This window comes from Petaurus breviceps, unplaced genomic scaffold (genome assembly GCF_028583685.1).
Source record: "Petaurus breviceps papuanus isolate PSGF00001 unplaced genomic scaffold, PetGlider_PUasm1.0 131, whole genome shotgun sequence".
NCBI lineage: Eukaryota > Metazoa > Chordata > Mammalia > Diprotodontia > Petauridae > Petaurus > Petaurus breviceps.
Window position 1 is genome coordinate 2,950,012 of NW_027185674.1, and position 23,509 is coordinate 2,973,520.

The 23,509-nt window shown below is 44.3% G+C and overlaps 1 protein-coding gene across 4 annotated transcripts in view; it reads left to right on the plus strand.

Annotated features, from left to right (window-relative positions):
* The window catches only part of SMAD7 (SMAD family member 7), a 70,508-nt gene extending 47,005 nt beyond the window's left edge, over positions 1-23,503 (plus strand). For 2 of the 4 annotated variants that reach the window (XM_069104427.1, XM_069104422.1), the window contains exons 3-4: positions 1,656-1,730; positions 22,620-23,503. In XM_069104427.1, the coding sequence (XP_068960528.1) occupies positions 1,656-1,730; positions 22,620-23,158 (614 nt within the window). In that variant the 3' untranslated portion in view covers positions 23,159-23,503. The remainder of the gene's footprint in view (positions 1-1,655; positions 1,731-22,619) is intronic. The other 2 variants (XM_069104433.1, XM_069104424.1) reach the window with 1 other exon arrangement.
* The last annotated feature ends 6 nt before the right edge of the window (positions 23,504-23,509 follow it).

Here is a 23,509-nt window from a genome sequence, read left to right on the forward strand (position 1 = left end):
GCTGCTACAGTCCTGTGATAGCCCTGGATAGTGGGGGGGGGGGGGGACAGAGGGAGAGGAAGGAGGGTGTAGCCTTCCTAGTCTGGAGGTGGTTTAAACTCTAGACAATATACTTAACAAAAGGGCCAGCCTTAGGAGAGCCCAGTTCCTATGAAGGATTCTCTGTTAGCCTTGCTAACTAAGCAGAGCATTCCCAGCCCTAGGGCAGAGCTTGGAGGATCCTTACCATACTTGTTAGCAAGTTAGAGGTCTGCACTACAAGTTGGGAATGTCTTCATACCTTATACAGGGGTGGGAGAAGTTTTTGGAGAAGAAGGGGCCTATAGGCCTATAGTATACTATCCAGTAGGCACCTAATACCTCTGTGAACACGTACCATTTCTAAGTCAATGTTGCTATTGGGATTGGTCCCATTTCGGGGACCAAGAAATGAATTATGAGTTGGCCATGGCTGGATCCCATCATTGACTTGCATATTTGTTACCTGTGGTTACCTTTTTTTCTTGGGGTGAGGAGGGTCGGTGACTGATTTTTGCATTTGGATCTCCAGTCCCAAGCTTTGTGCTTTTAGCACTTATTATTAATGAATGTTTGCTTCTTTGGGGATGGGGGGGGGGATCTTCATCATTAACTCAGAAGGTTTATTGAGTGTGTTAGTGTTGGGCACTTGGGATACCAAGAAGCATGAAAGGTTTGCAGTCTAGCTGGGAAGATGGACGATGGTACATTCAGCACATCTGCCAAGACAGAATCTGATAAAATGTTAGTAGGCTAAAAAGGAAGGTGGGGGGGAGGCCAAGGAAGGCTTCACCAAGAAGATGAGATGTGAGTTGGGCTTTGCAATAGGCAATTATGGAGATTTGGGGAAATAAGCTTTTTTTCCTCTCTTTATTTGTCAGTAAGGCATTGAGAAAAGTTGAGTCCAGCCACTTATCCAGCCTACTGAATTATTTCTCCCAGGTTACCCAAAGCTCAAATGGGCTATAGCCCATTCAGTAGATATTGTAAACTGAGGCCCCAGAGAGGTAGAAGGAAAAGGAATTAAACAGCAAAACTAGTGAGTAAGAAGCTCCAACCTAGCTGAATAACAGAACTTTGGACACACGAGGAGTGACCAGCTCTGCACAGTAGCCTGGTGTTTTTCCTTGGAAGAGACTGAAGATTTAGATGTGGTTTGGAAAAGGTTTGGGTAGCAGTATATACCCAGAGCTTGAGTAGGGGGAAGCAGTCTAAACTGCCTTTGACCTTGGCCCCAAAAGGAAAGATGGCTGACTTGATTTCTATACCCAGAGCTTGAGTAGGGGGAAGCAGTCTAAACTGCCTTTGACCTTGGCCCCAAAAGGAAAGATGGCTGACTTGATTTCTTCAATGGAGAACTTGTAATAAAAGAGATTCCAGCCAGTCTGTAATTTTGCATGACTTGACTAATGATTAACTGGGTAGCATAGAGCCCAGACAGGGGTGACAAACTAACATGGTCTGTCTCATGATGTGCAGCAATCCTGGAGTAGACAATTAGTGATAAGCATCATTTCCTGGAGTAAACAGTTTGGAATGTATGGTCACTCTTTAACACTGTTTGAGTGTATGCTTAAAAAATAATAACCTCTTTCTTTTTTCTTTTTACAACTGTCTTCTCACCACTCCTGATACAGCAGAGTGTCCAGATGCTGTGCCTTCCTCCACTGAAACAGGGGGAACTAATTTTCTGGCCCCTGGGGGGCTTTCAGGTAAGACCTGTTACCTTATTTGCCCAGTTATTTCCTGACCCACTTGGAAAAAAAATAGACAAATGGGATGGCCTTTTGGTTCCTAGTCTGGCTTGTGGTTGTTTTATGTTTAAGTGTGTTAACTGGATGGATGGATACCTGGTAGCAGTTTCTGCCCCCTGTTGCTAGAGCACTGATGAGGGTTTTTTTTTTTTATCATTAGGTCACTGGGCCAGTTCTATAGATATTGTCAGCTGAGGCCCCAAGTTGGGGCCTTCTGCCATAGGTGTTCCCTACCATAGCAGATTGAGGGTTAGTGATTATTGCTGTGGTACTTTAGAGGTCTGGTCAAGGTGAAATGGATGATTTTCTATAGGCTGCCCCCACTGCTGTGCTGAGCGAAAGGAGTAAGGGGGAAAAAATTGTGAAATACGTGTTCAGGAAAGATGGTGGGGCAAAGAATTTGCCCAATATTTTTGACAAATAGGCTAGAGAGGCTGATGATCCCTTTGAAATATTTTGCCTGGTGGTCTGGAATTTGGAGTGTTTAACCCATCAGGGTGAATGGGGGGTAGTTGGACTGGTTGGACACTCTTGAAGGCTGCTGGATTCGAAATAGCTGCTGTGCTGCCTGGGCCCAAGTGAATGAGTGACAGTGGGATGGATACCTGTATGGACACGTGTGTATATACATACACACACATATGAGTATCTCTTAACTATATATATTGATGAGGAAAAACTCATAGCAGGCACTGGATATATAGTGGCGATTTCTTTAGCTTTTTCTACAGGTGATTTTTAGGTATATCTCTCTGTCTCTGAAGTTCTTTAAAAAAAAGTAAGATTAGATGAAGAGAACAATAATAGGTTATTGGCTGGTATCTTAAGAGCTAGCAAGTGCCAAGCTAACCTTTCTATCCTGAGAGTCCTTTCTCCTTCTTAAGGGAATCTTGGTTACTTAAGATCCAAGTGTGTAAAGTTAAAATCCACTTAGTGTATCCTGAAGGCCCCTTCCCCTTTTAAGTCTGCCGGTCTTTCTGAGCAGGATTTGTTGCCATGAGGGTGTCTACTTCACTCACTCCCCAACACCTCTCCCACCCTCCCCAAGTATCGTTTTCAGGAATTGCTGTTGGTGTGGCTGTCTTTCCGGAGACCCTTGTTTGTTTTTATTTCCCTGTAATATATATCCTGACTGATTGGAGAGGGGAGTGTATTGTTTACTCAAAGGCCCTAATGAGGACTGAAGTTTAAAAAGGGGGTAAAAGGGAAGAAGGGGATTAGAGAGTAGTAGGTTATCTAGGGATTGAGGGAAGGAAGAAAAATCCAACTTGTGGATCTTCTCTGGCTTTTAAGCCTGGAGAGGAACCCCAGAGACAAAAACAAGGGAGAAGGAACCAAGACCAAAAAAAAAAAGGCAGCATAGTAAGGGTGTTGTTAGAGAATTTTGTTTTTAAAATCATGAAATACGCAGGGAGGAGGCCCTGTTCCCTAGGACCACATGAAATAAGCAAAGGAAGTAAGTCGGAGCTTCTGAAAGGGGGCTTTTCGAGAGGTTTGTGTTATTGATAACATCTTGTCTGTCTAGTCTGCTGAAGGAAAGGGTGGGGGCAGGGGTGGAGGGGCCGGCTACAGGAAGTGACGCCACTGGCTGGTTGAGTGCCTTCTCAGTAAGGGGGCTGGAGGGCTGCGGCAGCAGATATTCTCCATCTCCCCCCTCTCCCCCCCCCTGGCCATCCCAGTTCCCGGAGGGTTTGCTGCTCTTTTGTTCCCAAAGGATTTCTCCAAGCCCGCAAAGAAACTTTCTTTTTAAACAATCATTAACCACTTTTTCCCCTTCTCCGTGAAGGTAATTGCAGCCATTTAGCTTAATGAGGCGCTGATACCAGAGCTGTGGGTTTCAGAAGGGGGATGGGCCAGGGGCTTGGGGGACTTTAAAGCAAAGGCTTCCACAGGAAAGAGCACTTGTTTTGAATGTTGGGTCTGGATTGACTAATTCCCAAGGCTTCAAAGTTCCCACTCAGACCCAGCTTTTTTCTTTACTTAGGGAGATGGGGCATTAATTAGGTGCATTGTCAGGACAACTGCAAGTGTAACTTCTCAGCTTTGGAGGGAGGAAAATTACTGTGGTTGGAGGGATGCAGAAGGCTTTCTAGATGGGTCTTCTTGGGTTAAAAAGGGGGAGGGGAGAAAGCAGCTTCACAAACTGTAGTAGTCAGAACTCATCAAAAAGATTGTATGAATGGCCCATCTCCAGGGCTTTGAGGGCTTTCAAATAGAAAAACCCCAAACCTCTCCTCCTTTTAAGAAGTTTGTCTTTCCATTCCAACTGGGCAGGGTGTGTCTTCTCTGCAGATGATGAGGAAAGTAGCCTGGTTATAATGTCTCCTAGGATCTTAAGGATGTGGGGTGGGGGTGGAAAGGGGTGTTTTAATGGAGAAGTTGACTGCTTTGTAGGGAGGGGAGGGCAGTAAAAACTTGTCTGTAAGTGTTCTTCTCCACCTCCCTCACCCTTGAAATAACCAATCTGACTGTCTCTTTCACATGCCTTGTGCTCTGTTTTCCTTCCTGGCCTAGGCGTGAGCAGGCTTAATGAATGAGGCTCAGTTCAGGGTGGGAGGAAGGTCGGGGAGGCCGGAGCCAGGGCCTTGATTCTTTTGGCAAGGGAAGAAGGAGAAGAAGGGGGTGGGTGGGAGGGGTGCGGAGAGCTGAATGTGAAAATGAAATGCCTTTGGGAGGTCTTCACAAAGGAACAGTCCCATGCCCACATTGACCTGCCAGTCAGTGCTTTTGCCATTTCATTCTGTATGAATGTGATGCTTTAAAAGGTAGTGCTCCCAGGAAAAGGGCTCCTGGCTGTTGTATTTCAAATATCCCGATAATTTTAAAGAACCATAGCATTTATTACTAAGGTCCTTGCCACACATAGAGCCTTATTCAGTTCAGCCTCAGGATGATTTTCTTGGAAAATAATGATGATCTTGAGATTCCTCAAAAGAAAATCCTCTCCTTTTCTCTCACCTTGAGGGTTTTTTCTTTTGTTTCCCAAATTACTATCATCAGTAAACCCGTTATTGCAAAAAAGGAAGAGACTGTTACCAGTGGGGGAAGAGGGGACCTTTTCTCCTTTATTAATTCATTAAACCATTCTGAAAGTTGGTCTTCATTCTTGACAGATCTTTTAGACCGAAAGATCACTCGGCATATGCAGGTACATGAGGGATGCAAACACGTGACCCTTGCCACCCACAACAAAAGGTTCATCAGAGTAGTCTGAGTTATCTCTTCTCAGCCAATGGAATAAGCAGATTGTTATGGAAGGGTCAGTGTCTCTTCTAAGATTCTTAAATTTTAAAGGGATTGTTTTTTAAGGGTGTGTGTGGGATTTTAGTCCTGAAATCTGGTCTGGCAGTGTGAGCTGATCTGTGTAGGTAGGTCTCAGCTCTCGGTGGGGATGGGTCATCTTTCAGAAAGTCAGGAAACTTCAGAGGACATTCTCCTTATTCATTGGGAAAGCCAGGCGTTTGGCTCCTCTGATGGGGGGGGGGGGCGCCTTGGAGTCCACAGGAAGCTGCTTCATTACATTTGGTAGTCAGGGAATGAAAAGACTTTTCTCTGGGAGCCCTCACTTGTATCACTGTTTAATTAAGGAACAATGTTCAAAAATAGACTTGTCTGTATCCACCTGTGTCAGAAGGGGCCTAAGTTCCCATGCTAACATTAGGTTAACCTATCTCCATAGGGACATTAGGAGAAAGCCTCTGAAGGTGATATATAGCGACAAGCAATTACTTACTGTCTTTTGATCGGGGGATGGTTAAATGGGGGCCTCTTATTTGAAGAATTCTAGGTATATTCTTCAATTCAGCTTTGGGAACTGGGATGACCTCTATTCAAATCGCCAAGATTCTGAGACTAGACAGCATCAGCAACCTTTGTTTCTACTTGGGTAGAGCTTTACTGTTAAATGAATATAAAAGCCATAGATGCTAGACGTGTGTTCCTGATCTTTTTTTTGGAGGGTGAAAGGCAAGGCAGTTGGGGTTAAATGACTTGCCCAAGGTCATTCAACTAGTTAAATGTCAAGTGTCAGATTTGAATTCAGGGCCAATGCTCTATTCACTGTGCCACCTAGATGCCCCATCTCCTTCCTGGTGGATTTTTAAGGAGGACGTAAAAGGAGCAGATGCCCAAAGACCTCTCAGATTTTGAATATTGACAGGTATCATTATTAGGCTGTACTGAGGACTTCTGCAATTAGGTTTCCTCATACTCTAGGCAATATTCTGACTTCTTTAATGGGACGTATACATTTCCCCTCCATTCATCTTTTGAAACAGAAGTACCCTAGTCTGACTGCATGGCATTTCATTAATGGTATAAGTGACAAGAATGTCACTTATACCATTAATGAAATATATATACAAAATACCTTTGAGGCTTGTGTCGACTCTGGAGGAGCACCTTTAAGATAGATATACACATACTCCCATACATATGTATGTCTGTGTGTATATGTGAAAATACACATTTTTTCATATATATGAAAATAGACACAAACAGAGCTGAACATGGTTCACAAGGAAGGTGTTCTCTTGCCCTGGCTCCATTAACCCTAGGAGCCTGGGGCTCAAACAGAAATGATTAGGGAGAAGGATTGTTTGAAAATCCTGTTTTATAGCTCGGTCCCTTTCTGCTTTCTTCCACCCTCTCTCCTCTAATCACAGGAAATTTAAACTGTATGTGAAAATATGATTTGGAATGGAGTTGGCCTGAGAAGCAACCAGTGCCCTATCATTGTACCTGTTTTTGTGGGGGAGGGTTAGAGATAACACCAACCAATGGGTTGTGATTTCACTGAGGATAAATTGCGTCCAGACAAACTCTTGGGGTTAGAATAGCCAAGTTGGGTGCCTTTGAGGGTTCTCATCGTGAATTTGGAGCTGGCAGGGACTTTAGACGTCTGTTAGGTCAGCCAGACCCCTCCTTTCAACAGATAAAGGAAATCAGGCAAGAGTGACATCGTTTGGCCCTTTCTTTGTTAATCTGTCGAAGCACAGATTGTATTTGGCCCTTTCTTCTGATACGGCCTTGCCCATTAGACTCTCCCCTGGTTGTACCTTCATAAGGGTAGGACTTTTAAGGGTTAACAGCGATATGACAGCATCTGAAGAGTCTAGAGCAAACCCAGCTGCCAGGCCAGACTCGAGGCATCACAGTTCTCCTCACACATCATCTGACTGAGGCAGAATGTAGCCAGGCCAGTGAAGTGGGGGAGATACTGGGCCAGAGCCAGGTTTCTGTGTAGCTTTTGGCCTCTGACACTTCATTCTAACTCCTCCTCCTCCTCCTCACAGGCCTTTTTCTTGGCAGAGTTCTTTTGGAGGCAGGGTGGGCTTCTTAAAGAGCAGTGTCTGAAAACAGCCAGAATCCCAGAATTCACCAGCACTGTTGGGGAAGGGGAAAGAAGGAAAATGGAAATGCTGGAATGGGTGGGGTTTTTGGTAGTGTTTCTGTGCTGAATAATTCCTTTAAAAATCATCAAGTATGATCATTTAACCTCAGTGGAGACAATGTGAACAGCAATAGTCTTTCAAAGGAGATTCATTAACCTGCCCTTTTGGGGGAGGGGTGAGGTGAAGAAGACATAAAATGATTTCTTTGTTGGATTTTTCTTAGAGTGGCTTCTTAATGCTGAAGCAGGATGGTTGTGTGTTCTTAGGGGATTTCGAATATATGCATAGCAGACATTGGAAGTAGGAAAGTTCTCTTGGATTTATTTTTCTAACATAACTTTTTTGTCAGGGGAAGTTCACCAGATTTTGTTCTGTTCTCCATGTATTTCCCTCCCCCCCGTCTCTGCCCAGTCTGGTTTTTAAGGTCACTGCTGTCCCAGGCCATGCTGAAATGACGACGGCCCTCCATTGACCATTAACTAAGGTTAATAGAAGGGTTATCTTCAAAAGTCCCAGAGTCAGGGTGACTCCCAAATTGGGTGATATCAACTCCTCCTCCTTTCTGGACAGAACAAGGGCCCAGGGGTCAATGCTAACATCTCTTAGGGGCTGAAGGGCTTCAGAAGATGAACCCTCTGGTCCCTGCTGCTGCCTCTTTACCTTGTGACCTGTGTTGGCTGGTTGAATACTATTAATGTAACAGGCTACTAGGCGGTCATCTCTGGCAGGACCATCTTTCCCTTTCTCCTTTCTTTCTGGATTGAATGACCAACACAGTAGTCTGGCTGCCTGCCTACTGTCACAAAGTAGCTTCCTTTCCAGCTTATTTTCAGCTTGAAGATATTAACAACTGAGGCACAGTTCTCCATTTAGTTAACACACTGAAGAATTTTTTTTGTAAAAAAAAAAAAAGGTCTTTTTGGCCACTTCATTTCTACCTCAATTTTGGCTTATTTTTCTCCCACTTCTGACCTATTCTGTTTTCTTTCCCATTGGGAATATGTGAGCCAGGAGCAGAACATTCCTGGGACAGTGATTAGTAGTTAGTAGTAAAGGCTTTCCCCTCTTCTGCTGCATAGTTGTCTGGTGTAAACAGGAATAGGTGTTTTTAACCACCCCCTTGTTAGAAATCTAACAAATGGTCGCAGACCTCATTGGGGGGGTAAGGGGGTGGGGAGGAGGTATTGGGGGGGTTGTCTGTGCTGGGCACTTAGGTGGGGAAAGGGACTTTCTATTGCATTTAGGACAGTGGTTTAATATAGGGTGATAACTTTCACCTTGTAAGTTAACAGGAAATATTGGGACAAGACAGGAAATTGCATCATTCCTTTTATGAGAAAAGACCTTAAAAAAAAGGCAGCTATTTGAGAAAGGTAGTCTGAGAGAGAAAGCAAGGCTTTCTGTTTCCCTCTCCCCCTCCCCTTCACTCCCACGAGAACTTTCAGGTCATTTTCTTTAAGAAAGAGGCTGTTTGAGGACTTTATGTTATTTTTATTATTTTAAAAAATATTTTCCTAGAAGGGTCACCTTCAGTTGAAACGTTCCTGCAGCCTTATTTCTTAGTTTACTAAAGAATCTTTCATGACTTTTCCAGCTTCCTTCCCCGAATGGTGAGGCCAAGCCAGCTCTTGGCTGGGAGCTAATTTTGGTTTGGCTGCTCAGCCCTCAAAATTGGTCCCCCACCCAGTGTCATTATCTTGGTTTTAACTTGCAAAAATGATGGGGGGGTGGGAGTGGAGGGCCACAGTTGGCACTCATGCCCTTACCCTTTTCACCTCCGAGTTGTCTTCAGTGCTGGATCCATTGTTTTGCATGTATGCATTTGTATTTTTTTTTTTTTAAAGCATTGCTTTTTTCCTGCTAACTTCATCGGTTTCTTCCAGTAGTTCCTTGATGTTCCCTGAGACTCTTTCCAGGGCACCAAATAGAGCTAGAGCCCAGCTGAAAAGGAAACTTGAGGGTTTCCAAGTTCCTCTGAAAGTGCTGTGTTCTAGCTTGGGCTCCTAGGGGAGTAAATGCACAGGGTGCCCTAAGAGTTTGGGGAGCCATTCCGAGTGGCAATGTCCACCTAAAGGCCTGGCAATCAGAATTGTAGCAGCAGGCTATTTGCCATTAAGTAAATCTCTCACCATCAGATGAGTGATGTAGGGAGGAAGAATTTCCACATCACTGGGTGGGAGAACCCAGTTGTTTCTACTTTGGTGCACGGGCTTAGTTTCTGTAAGTCTTCTTGTTGGCGGCACCTCTGCTCTTTATTCTCATGCATAGAATAGTCACTAAACTTGTGGTCAGCTTTGGGATCTCCTGCCCTTAGTTTATTTATACAGTTCACGTTGAGCCTTAAGGTATCTGTACCTAAAAGCACTGTTGAACATCTGGTAAGGGTGAGAGAACAGCAGGCAAGTCCTGCTGTATCACAGCTGAGAAGATGGCAAGTAGGGCTCAGAAGTGCCTTGGCGTTCCCTCTCCCCACACCTGGTAAATTTTGTCGGATGGTGTGAGCATCACCTGGGAGAGTTGTGGGTGCTTGGTTGTCTCTCTGGGAAGTTGCTCCAATCAGGTGCGGTCATTGCTTTCTGTAACAATACCTAACATTTCTATTAGGGCTTTAAAAGTTTGCAAAATGTTTGCATTGCATCTCTCCTTTGATCCTCATAACAATCCTGTGATGGAGGTGCTCTTATTAACCCTTTTTTACACATGAAGCAACTGGTTGGGAGAGAGTTGAGTGACTGGTTCAGGGTCACCCGGCAAATAAGTCCACTCTACTACCTAGCTACCTCTGGCATGAGGACCAGAGCTAGGTGGATCCATTTGTCTGGCATCTGTGGTCAAAAGAACATGGAATTTGGCTTCAGATCCTGGTTCCTTGTTACTTCCTGTGAGTTTGAGCAAGCCACCTTGTCTCTTGTCTCTCAGTTTCTCTCTTTGCTAAATAAGAGGGTTGGACTGGGTCAGCTCTGAGGTCCCATCCTGCTCTAGTTCCTAGGGGGATGGCAGAAGAAGCCAGTGGGCCCCCATCTGTTCTGGAATCCTGATGGAGTTGAGAGTCACAAGGAAACATGGCACCTAGGACCTAAGGAGGTCTTAGAGGCTAATTTGTCCAACCTCATCATTCAAGGGTGTTAACGTGAGGAAATAGTCCTGTAAAACCAGCTTTTTTGTCATCTTTGGCCCATGCCATGACTTGGTCTGACAGCTGGTATTGGGTGACCCCAAGGAAGTAGAGGCTGGCAGTAAGAGACAGTTGGACAGATGGCATTTTTGCCGTTAAGTTTTGGGCTGTGCTTTTGTGCAGCATTTGGAGGAGGGTCATGAAGGTGCCAGTGGCTTACCATCCCTAACCTCAAGCTGAAAGTAATGAATCTAGGCAGGCACGTAGGTAAGAGGATTTAGCAACAGCAAGAAAAAAGACACAAGCAAGAGGGGAATGTTGGGCGGCCCAAGGCTGGCCGGCAGGTCCCTTCATCTGCTTGTTGACACTCATGGTGATGGAGCTGTTTAACCCTAGGTTCCCTGCCTTGAATTGAGGGGTTCATTAACAGGTCGTTTTGATTTTTAGTAACTAAGGCAAAGTAAAGGGATGGGTAGATAAGAGGTCTTCCAGTGGTTTCTGCCTCACGATCCTTTCCTTTCTTTTCTCTCCATTGTTGATTATCAGGTGACTGCAGATAGGTACAATTATTTTTAAAAGAACTAGTCCCAAGTGCTGAGTAATGAGTATTTGTGTACATCTGAGGAGCTCTGATGAACTAAGCCCCACCCTAGTAAATAGTACAGCCTGGGGGTGGTCATGGGGCACAGTCAGATATTCATTAACATCTGGAACAATATTATTTAATGCCTCGATAGTGCAGACAGGAGAGGAGGGGAAGGAACTGGGGAGCCCATATGTGTTCAACTCTGGTTGGAGTCCCCTTGGGTGATGAAATTTGTGCTTTAAGATTTATGGGTCTCAACGGCAAGAACCTTTTCCTGAAAGTTACTACCAAACCTGTAAGGGCCCCCCCTACCCGTTACAAAAAGTCATCCAATAACCCAAGCAAGGTATTTCATTTTTGTGCCCACCCCCTATTGTCCTTTTACAAATGCCCCAGCAGACCCCTAGGTTCTCTTGTTTTATGACTCCCAGTGAATGCTCAGCCACCAACCCTCTGGGATCCTCATAAGGAGGCAAAGATAGGAAGTTGGAGTCAGGGGGAGGACTCCAACCCAATTCTGTCTGGTGGTTTCCTAGCTGAGAATTTTCTCAAGGCCACTCAGACATCAGGGCCTGTGGGTGTCTAGTGGCTTCGTGGTTGGAATCATAGATATGGAATTGGAAGGGGTCATAGAGGTCATCTCCTCAAACCTCATTTACAAATGGCTCAGAAAGATAATGCATACAGATGATTAGAGTAGATATTTGAACCCAGACCCCCAACTTCAAATCACATCATTTCTTTTACATTGATTAATCCTGACTTTTCACTCTTTGATGATAAAGATTTAAGGTGTTCCTGTAAGAGCTAAAAAAATAATGCAACCCCTTTTCAGTGATTCATTCTGGCTCCCAGTTACCCAAGTCTTTCCATCATTGGTCAAAGAAATTTTTTTAAAAGGAAAGGCCCCCACCCCCCATGGAACCCTTTGAAAAATACCAATGACTGAGTTACTGCTCAGTTCTAGGCACTATACAGCATCACCAGGGCGGTGAAAATCAGTCTCCATAATATTCTGTAAGTAACTTGAGTCTTCTGTCTATGAAGGAGAATCATGGGAAGTCAGAGAGCCATATTTTGGAGGAGTCTTTGCAGCTGTCACAGATATATAAGGCTATCTTGCTAGTCTTGGATTTTGCAGAAAGAGTCAGTTCTGGGCAAAACATTGCAGCTGGGGCCTCTAAACAGGCCACGATCTATAACTAAGGAGCCCCAATAGCTTGCCCCATGGTAGAAATGGGAATTATACCTTCATTTTTGTTCATATCACAGAGACTACAAAGTTCCTTCTGATCATGGGTTTTTTTTGGGAGGAAAGGGGCAGAAACCATTGGAACCAAAGAGTCTATTCATTTGTGAGTCTGTATATCCTGGGGAAGAGGACTGCTCAGTTGTTGGGTTTCTAAAGATGTCTTGAACTGTCATTAGATTCTTTCAGAATTCATTAGGAGCTGGGGTCCTTAGGCAGAGGCCGTATATCCTTTTGGGGAAAGCCTGGCATAACATCAGAGAGCATCTACTAGTATGTGTGGCTTAATTTCCAGAGTTACTGCATGTGTCCGTGTGTCCGTGGGGACAGAGATCAGCAAATGGATTTTGAATCCCAGACAAAGCTTTGAACTGAATTTGAGATGGGGTTGAGGGACACTACTGAGATGAAGCTCCGCTTGTGTCAAGATAAGAGAAACAACTGACATCGAGCAAAAATGTGTTGGAAAGGGGAATGGGGCTTCTCTGCAGAAGCAAGAAATCCACGTGTGCCATTAGCCCCAGCCCCCCCTCTCCCCCCTCAGGTTTTCTTTTGTTTTTCATTGAGATACTGGGACATGGGAGCACATAGGGGCAAGGCAGGTGGACTCTGGTGGCCTGGGGGTTGTGTGTGTGACCTTAGCCCCCACCCTGGTACTAGTTCATTTGGGGTCATGGGCATTTGGGGCTGGGGGAGTGGGAGTGGGTAGAGTGAATCTGGTCCTAGCAGGTCATGGGTGCTTTTGGGGTGGAGGGGTGGGAGGGCCCAACTGGCTGGACAGCTTGGGTTTAGGAATAGAAGTGATTAGATTATGAAGGCAGACAGAAGTAATGATTAACTTTCTCAGTCTGCATACTGTCTCCAGTCTGGCGATCTGTTGTTTTTCCCTGTAAGTACAGCCCTGGCCTCCAGTCGACAGGGTATTAGGTTGTAAAGAAAGACAGAAGGAATGAAAGCAGGGAGTGAGCAGAGGGAGGAGGGAGGGAGGCAGGGAAGGAAAGGAGGAGGGGGGGACCGCCTTTTCCATCAGATTCAGGAATGGAATTTATTGGCTGGAATGCAGTAAATGTTCAAAATGCCATCCCATCCAAACAGTTTTCATAATTGTTAGGGAACAAGGGGAGCCGGGGGAGGGGAGAGATGAAAAGGACTTCTGTTTCTCACTGTATTTTTCCACGTCTTCGAATGGTTTCCCCATCCTCTAGAAAAAATCGGAGCTGTGCTCTCTTTTCGGGAGTGTAGGGGATAGGAGAGGGGGAGGGGCACTGTCTGTTTTTTGGACTTGTAATAACTTTCAGAGAACTGTAGGTCAGTGCATTGTAGGGCTTTATTAAAAAGACCCACAGCGAAAGAACAACCTTAAGGAAAGCATTTAGGTATGCAGGAAAAATGGTCCTGTGCACTTGGACTTCTTTCTCCTTGGAATACTGGCCTATTATGCGTCAGTTTTTATTGAGAATTTTTACAAGGCTTAATATGTAGCCAGCATACCTATAAGTTGTCTGCTTTTTCAAAAGAGGAGAGAGAGAAAGATTTACATATAGAAGGGTTGGGATTTTTTTTTTGTTTGGAGTGCATTTGAAAATTTATTTTTGAAAAGTTATGGAATTTAGTAATCCCTTTCTTTAGCTGGGACAGTGAAGTGGGAACCAAAGAGTCATTCCCACTGTGAAATGGGAACTAAAAAGACATGGGGTGAGTGGGTAAGGTGGGGGGTGGGGAGGGGAGAAGGAAACCGTCTGGCTTGGAAGACAGAATCTAGAAGACCTTGGTTTTCCATGAGCTTGCCTCTATGATGGGGGGTGGTTACTTTCTTGGAAGGAGAGGAAGAGATAAAGAGCCCAGACTTCAGAAAGTCAGATGAATAAATGCCGAGCACATCCAGGCAGAGGAGGGGGGAGTGAGGAGAATGTGTGTGGAAAAGGTGGAGCCCTTTTTCTGAAGAAGTCTGAGGTGTTTCTCTAGTTGGGGTGGGGGGAGGGGGGGACAGGTAGGAAAGTTGAAAGAGGGTGGGCATGGCCTTGGTAAGACCCAGAAGATTCTTGAAATTCAGACTTCAAAAAATAATTAAGCTGGATGCATACAAAACAACAGCCAGAGAGGCCCATTTACTGTAAATATTATGAATGGATTTGGCTGACTTGGGAGTCCCCACCCTTCCTTTAAGGCTTTCTCTGAGCTAAGTCAGAATTCGGCCTTCAGACAGCAGCCAGTACACTCTATAATTTGCATGGCTGATGAGGACTGAATGCTGGGACAGAGGAAGCAGGAGTCAGCCCAACCACTGGAGACAGACAGGCGGTTTTGATTTGCACCCCTCCCCCTTTTTTCCCCCTCTAAATTGTATTCTTTGACTACAAAGCACTATTTTGTATTGTTTCTTGGGGAGGGGGGGTGCAAGGGTTTGGTTGGTGGTTACAGGACATCACCCTTGAGCTGAACATTTAAGAAGTTTTGAGGGGTGGGGGAGACCATGGCAATAATTGTTAGCCCTTGTAATTGATTACTCATCACTTTTTGGCTGTAATGTCACATTTATGGATTTATCTTGCTGGCAGGATCATAGATTTCATTGCTAGCTACTTGGGCTGTGCTTATGAAAGTGTGGGGGTGAAAGACTGGCAAATGAAAAGGATGATCTGGAGGGAAATGTTGAGGGGGGTAGGGTAATGACTTGGGAGAAAGAAATTCCTCTTAGCACCCTCTCTTGGGGAATGATGAATGACAAGGAAGAGAAACGTGCTTGTATCAGTTTTTTGTTTTTAAGTTAAAACATAGTCAAGCCACATGTCTGACTTGCTTGGTGGATGGCTATCCGTTTCCAGTCCCTTCTCCCCACCCTCAACCCACCTTTGGTAAATAATTGCAAGAACTCTACTAGCTCTAATAACTTTTTTTTTAATAGCTAGTTAACTAACCTTCCTTTCCTCCCCTCTCCTTTGCCAAGGTAGTAAAATTAATGAAATCAGCATTCTTTATTACAAATCTAAAACAAATCAGATTCCTATAATGTGAATGTAGGAAGGAAGAGGAAGTCTTAGAGATCATCTAAGAAGATTCCTTTATGTTATAGACTAGAAAACTGAGATGGAAAGTGACTTCCCTGAAGTCACAAGTTACTATAATATCAAATCTCAGCCAAGTTAATTAACCTCTATTATCTGTCAAGCTAGTGCCTTCTTGCAAAGTTAACTGGGGCCTAGGAAGAAAGGCCAGAAGCATTTCTACTGACCCTATTCTTGCAAAGAAAACGAGTAAATGAAGGCTAGTCCAAGGTTGGATTATTACATTGGGCTGTCAGCTTTAAAGGCCTCAAATATTAAGTGCTGTCTATTCACCCAGTACTGTGCTAAGCATTATGGGGGCATACAAAGAGGCACAGGAGGAAACATTTTCCTAATTCATTTTCTTGGAAACTTCTAGAACATGAATCCACTTTCCAGCCTTGATAATAAATAGAGTGTACTAATAAACATAGAATCTGGTGATATGAGAACCTTGGAGGCTGCTTTCAGGTACCAGTCAATGATCATTGACAACTACAGAGTGTGTGGAGATTGGGCTGATTTCAGTTTAGCCCCAGGACACAACCCAAGTAGCTCTATTTTGTTATACTTACTTTTTGCAGGATGGAAAGATATGTTTTGGCAGTAGATAGTGGAGGGACATTTCCTTCTTTGATTCCAAAAATTATGCTTACTTGGGTTGAATTTTTACAGTATAAATTTAACCTGCTCCGGTCTTCAGATTTTGTCTTTGTAAGAGAAAAGGAAAATGATCTCTCTTCTAGGATTCCACATAAGAAAACAACCCCCCCCCCCCAAGGGCTTTCCCTAGACTCCTGTACAATTCAGCCCCTCCTTCTTCCCTCACACAATAATACTGAACACAGCAGGATCAGAAGTGACATTTGAGTCCTTAGAGATTTTTGTTACATTCAGGCTAATTTTAGCATTGAATTTATTTTATGGCAATATGGCTTAATGGAAAGAACCTGTCTTCAGGAGAGGACCTGGATTTAGATCCTTGTTCTGATAGTTTCAAGTCACTTCACTTTAGGCCTCACTTAATTTTCCATCGACGAATATCTTAAAGGATTATTAGGAGGGGGGAAATGCATTTTGCAAGCTTTTAAAGTGCTATGAAAATAGAAATTATTATTATGACTCTTAGGAAGTTGGGAGTTCTAATATAGGACAACAAGACCTTACATTTCATCTTGTCCAAATGATGATTTTTATAGATGTGCAGTCTGAGGTCAGAAGTGACATCTCAGATCTAGAATTTAAACCCAGGTACCCGGAATCCAGATCCTGTGCTCTTTCTACTCCAACGTGCTTCCAACTCCCCCCAACCTCCTCCCTGGTAAACATCTCACGTTCTTCCTAGTTACAGTGTAATCTGTAAGCACTCTCCTACCTGACTGGAAGCTTATTGAGGGAACTAGCCTTGTGGAATTCATTTTTATACATCCCACCTCCAACTTAATCCCATAGTGCTTTTGAATAAAATTTAAAAAGTAAAACATTCTAAGTGTTTTTGTTTGGATGGCTGGCTGGCCGGCCGAGTGAAATTTTTTTTTTTTTTGGATGAAATTCCTAGATTGTGTTAGATAACTTTGGAGGGAAGGGAAAATACAATCTTTGAGGTTTAATATATGGTGTGGGTTTTAAAGTAAGGGCAGAATAGTCAACGGACTTGTGATTCCTGTGTATGTATGATTAGGGAACCCTGGAGCTGCTGTTTCAGCATCAACTTGCAGGGTTGCAGCCTTGCATCTTTTTTCATGCTTTTTTATACACTAATTGCCAAATTGGGGTGAGGCTTTGGGTTCTAGTGTGACCCTTATAGTTACTCTTCCTGACTAAATATTTCCTCCTAAATCTTCTGTACCCTTTAGAATAGGACTTCTAAAGAAATATGGTAGTGATCATCATCATAAGAAAGGATTGCTGGCTTGACTTTAATTCTTCAGCAGTTTTACATATATTTATTACCTTGTAAGCAATCTTGGGGTCCCAAAACTCACACGCTCCTCCACTGCATCTTTGTTTCTCCTCTAACCTGTCTCAGGTGTTATCTTTACCTCCTCCCCTCCCCTGATTTCACACAATTTATCTCTCTGTAAAACTGGAGTTCTTAACTGGGGGTCCATAGACACCTACATATTCCATGGATAGATTACAGGAGGCAGTTAAAAAAACATTAATTTAAATTTTTTAAGCATTCATTTTTATTCATTATCCTACCTCCTATCCCATAAAGCAAAAAAAAATACAGAGCCCCTGTATCACATAAATTCAGTCAAGCAAAACATGCATTTTTAATATAATTGGTCTCCTTTGTAATCTTAGGCATTTTAAAGTCATTATTCTGAGAAAGAGTTCACCGCCTTCAACCAGAGTGACAAAGGGGATGGTGACACATTAAAGGGTTAAGAAACCCTGGTCTTTCAGTAGGCTGCATCTATTGCCCTTCAGAGGAAAGAGCACATACAGAGTGGAGGATGAAGGGTGATTGAGGCCTGTGAACCTACACTCTCCCTCTCCACAGCCCTTTCCCATACCCCCATGCCTTGGCATGATGAGAGAGCCCTGCCTGGATTCTTTGAGCATTTCCCTGCCTGCAATCCCAGTTTCCATCTTAGTGGCCCCTCTAGTGGAAGTGTGGTGGTGGGAGGGCCTGCTTTGCTGGCCTCACTCTCCTCCCCATCTTCCCCTCCTCACACCATCAAATAAAAAGGAAAAATTCCTCCCTTGCCTAAAATGTGGCCTTGAGGTCTGGTCACCCCATGTCATTGAACACAGCCCCCAAGTGAGATTCATTCATGAACTTTTGGTCTTCTATAAAGGTCTGTTCATTCATGACCAGGGCAATTAAATAACTCTTTGTAAGTGGTAGCAAGCGACTTGCTACTTGTTAAGTGGTTCTTACTAATGCTAGTGCAAACACAGGTAAAATCGCCTTCCCCCTTCCTCCCTTCTTCCTTTCCTTGTAAAGGGGGAATTTTATGTTTTAAGGGGGAGGGGATAGGGGAGGTAAAACACCTTAAAGGAATTTCAGTCCGATTCAGCATTTTCCTGGTGTGTTCCAAAAATTCCCTAAACCATAGTAAAATGAAAAATTGTTAGCAGGCATCTGATTGCTTTTTACACACAGCTTGTCTTTTCCTAGTTTTAAAACAAACAGCTACAGTTTCAGCAACAACAACCACAATACCTCTTTTCTGGTGGGGAGAGCCCTTAGTTGAAAGAAATAATCAAACTGATCACCCTCCCCTAGGTATCTGGAAGAATAATGAGATAGATAGTAGAATGGGAGTGAAGTGGTTGGCATTCCAGGTTACCAACCTGGTGCTTTCTCCCAGGAATGGATTACCGGAGCCCCCTCATCAGATGTCCAGGCTGTACCTCATGATTTATATATGAATCCTTTTCTGGGGGGCTGCTGCAGGAGACCCGGGTCTCTCTAAAGACAGTGCCAAGCATTTTAGTTACTTCTTCTCTGGGATCCTGCTGTTCAGGGCTGTCCCTATATTAATTCAACTATCAAGCATGACTGAGAATCAAGCAAATTGTGGGAAATGCCATTCCTAGCCAGCGGATTGTCTACATAGGATCTGTATTGCGTTTCCCCAAAGTTGTAAATTGTGGGAGAAATGTCAATGCTGATATAAATGAGGAATTTCTGTGCTTCTGCTTCAGAGAAGCCCATTTGGGCAGGACTGGGAAAAGTAGAAGTATATGGCAGTATAGGGTAGTCAAGTCACATTTGCTTTAATTTAGATTTTTCCTGGGGGTGGGGAGAGGTTAGAGAAGGAAATCTTCTTTACCAAGATCCTGCTTTAATAAGGAACAGGTGAGAAGGAGGGAAGGCAGCACACGGCACACATAACCCCATTCCCCATTTTTTGCACAAGGGAGTTAGCTTTCAAGGCCTTTCTACTCAACACACAGACAGATAACCCACACTCTGCAGTTTATTTGGGCTAGGCTATTAACATAATCGGGAAACTTCCCTTTCCTGGGGTATGTCTGGCTGAAAATTGCAGGGTGGACTGGCTGGTCTACAAAGAAAATTCAGTCTAAGATTGCAAGATTTCTCTGTCTCCGTCTCTTACTCACTCACACGCTCTAAGTGGGAGGCAGAAAGTGTCATAGGCCATATAGAACTTTAGATAAGGGGTACCTGACAGACTGTTGGTGGAATCTAGTCGTAGGCCCCTTCCCCTTTTAAAAATGGAAGCTGGTTTTCCCTTTTGGTGCACATCTTTCCCTCCCACCCCCAACTCCCTAAACTTCCCTTGAGGTGGTTTAGGAGGACTAGGTTGGAGGTAATTTGATCCCTGGCTCTCCCCTCAGCCTGCCCCTCCACCTTCCTTGCCTTTCCCCCTTCTCCCTCCCTAGGCTTTTTACTTCCCTGCTGTTTATTTGGTGCCAGGTTTCAGTGGGACAGAAGTGTATGAAACAAAGTATTGTGGGGCTCAGAAAAGGGGAGTTTTCAAGGCGAACGACCTAAAAGGAGGCAGAATTTGCCCTTCAAAAGGGGAAAACCATTTTCTCCTACATGCAGGTTGTATATTCTCTCCTATTCACTTCTTCTCCACTCCTTTTCTGGTTTTCTCTCAATTTCCAGGCCTAAGATTTTAGGATTCCATCATTTTTACCCTCTAACACTCTGTCTCTCTCATCTCTCCTCTCAATCTCTCTCTCTTTCTCTGTCTCTGTCTCTCCCTCTCCTCAATCTCTCTCTCCTCTCTCTGTCTTTCTCTCTGTCTCTCTCTCTGTCTCTCATCCTTTCCGCTTCTCTCCAGAACTCCCATGGATAGACTCAGAGTTCCCATTCAGATTTGTTTTCTGAGATGAAGTGCTTACATTTCAGAAGGCATCCCCCCCCCCCCCAACCAGGACTTCCAAGGGTATATGAATGCACAAACTAGGAATATTTTTGTTTAACTGTTATCTGTTGCACAAGTGAACTTCTGATAATTCAGTGAGGGTTGATGTTTACTATCCTATTGGGCAGCCAATGGATGCTCTTCAGGAATAAGTTACTGTCCTGATAATCCAGCTACTGTCTTGTCCCTTTGCTGGGGGGGATGTGAAACAGACAGACAGACCAACTATCCCCATTTCCCTTTTGAGGCCTGGTGGAGTATAAGTTAGCTCACCAACTTATTCATAAGGGACTGAAATCTAAGGCTAAACGCTGCTGCCTTTTTTTAAGTTTATAGACCTGAATAGTTCCCAGGTCTTAACATGTCTGTAAAAGTTGGAAGGAGGTGACTGGGCTGAACTATACTCAGATCCTCACCCTGCCGACAGCAGTCCTTTTCAAGGGCTGGGGGCAGGGAGGTGGGCACCAGAACCCACTCCCTTTTTTCCTTTCCCTCTGTCTGTCTGGGTGATGATCAGTCAATCTCTCCCCCAGTTGCTTGAAAAGGCTATAGGGAGGAGGGAGGGTTAAAGGAACAACCCTCCCCCCCACTCTACACTTCTCCCCCCTCCCCTTTCCCAATTTTTGTTAACAAATACAAAACTTCCGGTCCCCACCCTGCCGCCAAAAACCACAGCTATTCCTGCAGCTCAGGCAGATTTATAGTTCTCTGTCTGAACCTTACATTTATTACTCCAGCTCCAGGCATGAGGAGGGAGAGGTAAATTACAGCTGTAGCCACCCCTGACGATTCCCCCTTTTTAATGTGCACAAACATCTATTTAAAGAAACATGCACCCCAAATACCAAAAACACTCCTGGGCTGGAGGCTTTCTTAAAGAGGTCCAGGAAACTTTCTTCGTGTCAGGCCATGGGGCGGGGCTTGGGAGAGGTGGAAGAAAGGAGCAAGGCATGGAGGGAGAGCAGCCTATCACACTGTAATGTGGAACGTTCCCATCATCCTCCCTACACAGGGGTGTTTGTAGGACTTGAAGGCCAGTTTCTGTGACACAGTCTTTCTTTCTGAGATGCAGGCCAGGCCTCCCAGACTGCAGGATACTATCTTTCAGTCTCAATTCGTCCAGATTTAAATTTTTAAAAACAATTTTCCAGGATAGCTCTAGTGCCATCTTTGTGAATCGACTACTGGTTTTTAACTTAGCATAGGATGGATGTCTTAAGTTGTTTCTCTGCTGGTCACATGCCCTCATCTAACCCTTCTGACTAAGGCATACTCCTTGGTGAAAGAGATAGAAGGCCAGAGCAGGGATATTGAAAGTCAGGCAGTATGCAGTAGAAAACTGATTGCTGGATTGACTTATGAGGCCTGGATTCTAGTCTCGAACCTGATATCTTTGTTTCCTTATTGGTAAGGTGAGGAGATTGTACTAGATGAACTATAATACCTAGCTCTTCTACATCCTGCCCATGTCACCTTGGGCAAATTGCCTAACTTCTCTATGCCTCGTCTCAGTTTCCTTATTTGTAAAATAAAAAATCCTATCCACGCCTGAGATTCAGTTAGATGAAAACAACACATCCCTCGTGGCTGAATTCTGTGAACTACACTCTTGGTCTCGCCAGCACTGTGTCCTCACCAGCTGTATAGTGATGTGATTAGGCTGCTGGGAAATCTCTTGGCTTCCATTTGGGTTTAGACCCAGATATTACTATATCTCATGAAAGGATTGAGAATGTGCCCAAGGTTGTATGCCTGTCCAGAGCCCAAGTGGTGCCCTTTCATGGGCTCAGGTTGGGGTGAAGTCATGCTTCAGCATGCCCTCATGTTTAAGAGCAGGGACATTCAAAGGTTGAATTGCTTTCTGTTCTTCAGGCCTGAGAGTTTGGAGATCAACTGGGGGGACTTATCTCCCACCCATCTGAGGTTTCTACTGGGGATGTTTGTCTCCAACTTTCTCCCCAGGGATCTGAAATCTACTTTTGGAGGGCCTCATCAGGAAAAGGATGGAGACATACTTAGACGACCTGCCGTTGCTTCCGTTTCCATGATTCAATACATTCTCACAAGGGACTAGGGAGAAATGAGGGAGATAGCAAATAGTGAGTTACGGATGTGTACATGTATCTCAAAGTGCTCTAGGGTTTCCCTATTAAGGAAGATAATCCCGTGAGGAAAATAAGCTCCTTGAGGGCAGGGACCATTTTTTTTCTTTTGTGTCTACATTGTCTGTCATGCTATGGGTAACAACTGCTCAGCAATGGAGATGAAAAGAATGGCAAAATCACTGACCCTGGTCCCTCAAGGAACTCACATTCTAATGGGGGAGAGATAGCCTGCAAAAAAAAAGATGTATATACAAGAAAGATAGTATGAGCAGCAGGCATTTAATAATTTAGTAATTGCTTAGTGAATCTAAGTAAATTGAATTGAATCATGAAAAGAGTGTTTAAACTAAATGCTCAGTCAAGGACAATTTGGAGAAACTGTTGGCCCCAGATTATCCTGGAAGGAGCCTTTGATACATATAAATCACAAAGTTCTTTTGCTTTGGAGAAGGTGCAAAGCTAGCCACTTCTTACAGTTCTGATTTCTTTTTTCCTTCCCTAGATTCCCAACTTCTTCAGGAGCCTGGGGATCAGTCACACTGGTGCGTGGTAGCGTATTGGGAGGAGAAAACAAGAGTGGGTCGGCTCTACTCTGTCCAAGAGCCCTCCTTGGACATCTTCTATGATCTACCTCAGGGGAATGGCTTTTGCCTCGGACAGCTCAATTCGGACAACAAGAGTCAGCTGGTACAGAAAGTCCGTAGCAAAATTGGCTGCGGCATTCAGTTGACTAGAGAAGTAGACGGCGTGTGGGTGTACAACCGCAGTAGTTACCCCATCTTCATCAAGTCGGCCACACTGGATAACCCCGACTCCAGGACGTTATTGGTGCACAAGGTGTTCCCGGGTTTTTCCATCAAGGCTTTTGACTATGAGAAAGCATACAGTTTGCAGCGGCCCAATGACCACGAGTTCATGCAGCAGCCGTGGACAGGCTTCACCGTGCAGATCAGCTTCGTGAAAGGCTGGGGCCAGTGTTACACAAGGCAGTTCATCAGCAGCTGCCCATGCTGGTTGGAGGTCATATTCAACAACCGATAACGCAACAGGAACCGGAGGGGACTAGATGACATTAAAACTACTTTGCTGCTAATATTTTCCTTCTGAGTGCTTGCTTTTCATGTAAACTCTTTGGTTGTTTTATTTTTTAATTGTTGTTTATGGTTTTCTGTTTGTTTTGTTCTCGAGAAATAGCTTATGGAAAGAATTATTTGGGGTTTTTGGGGGGGGGAATAGGATGGGGAGGTCTGTCTGGTAAGCTGAGAATTTAAAAGGGGAATAAAAACCAACACCAAACAAAAGGTATAAATGACCAATGAGTCAGAGTAGAGGAGGGGAGTCACTTTCCTTGGCCCAAATCATTTCACATGTCCGGTCTGTGTGGGCAAGGAG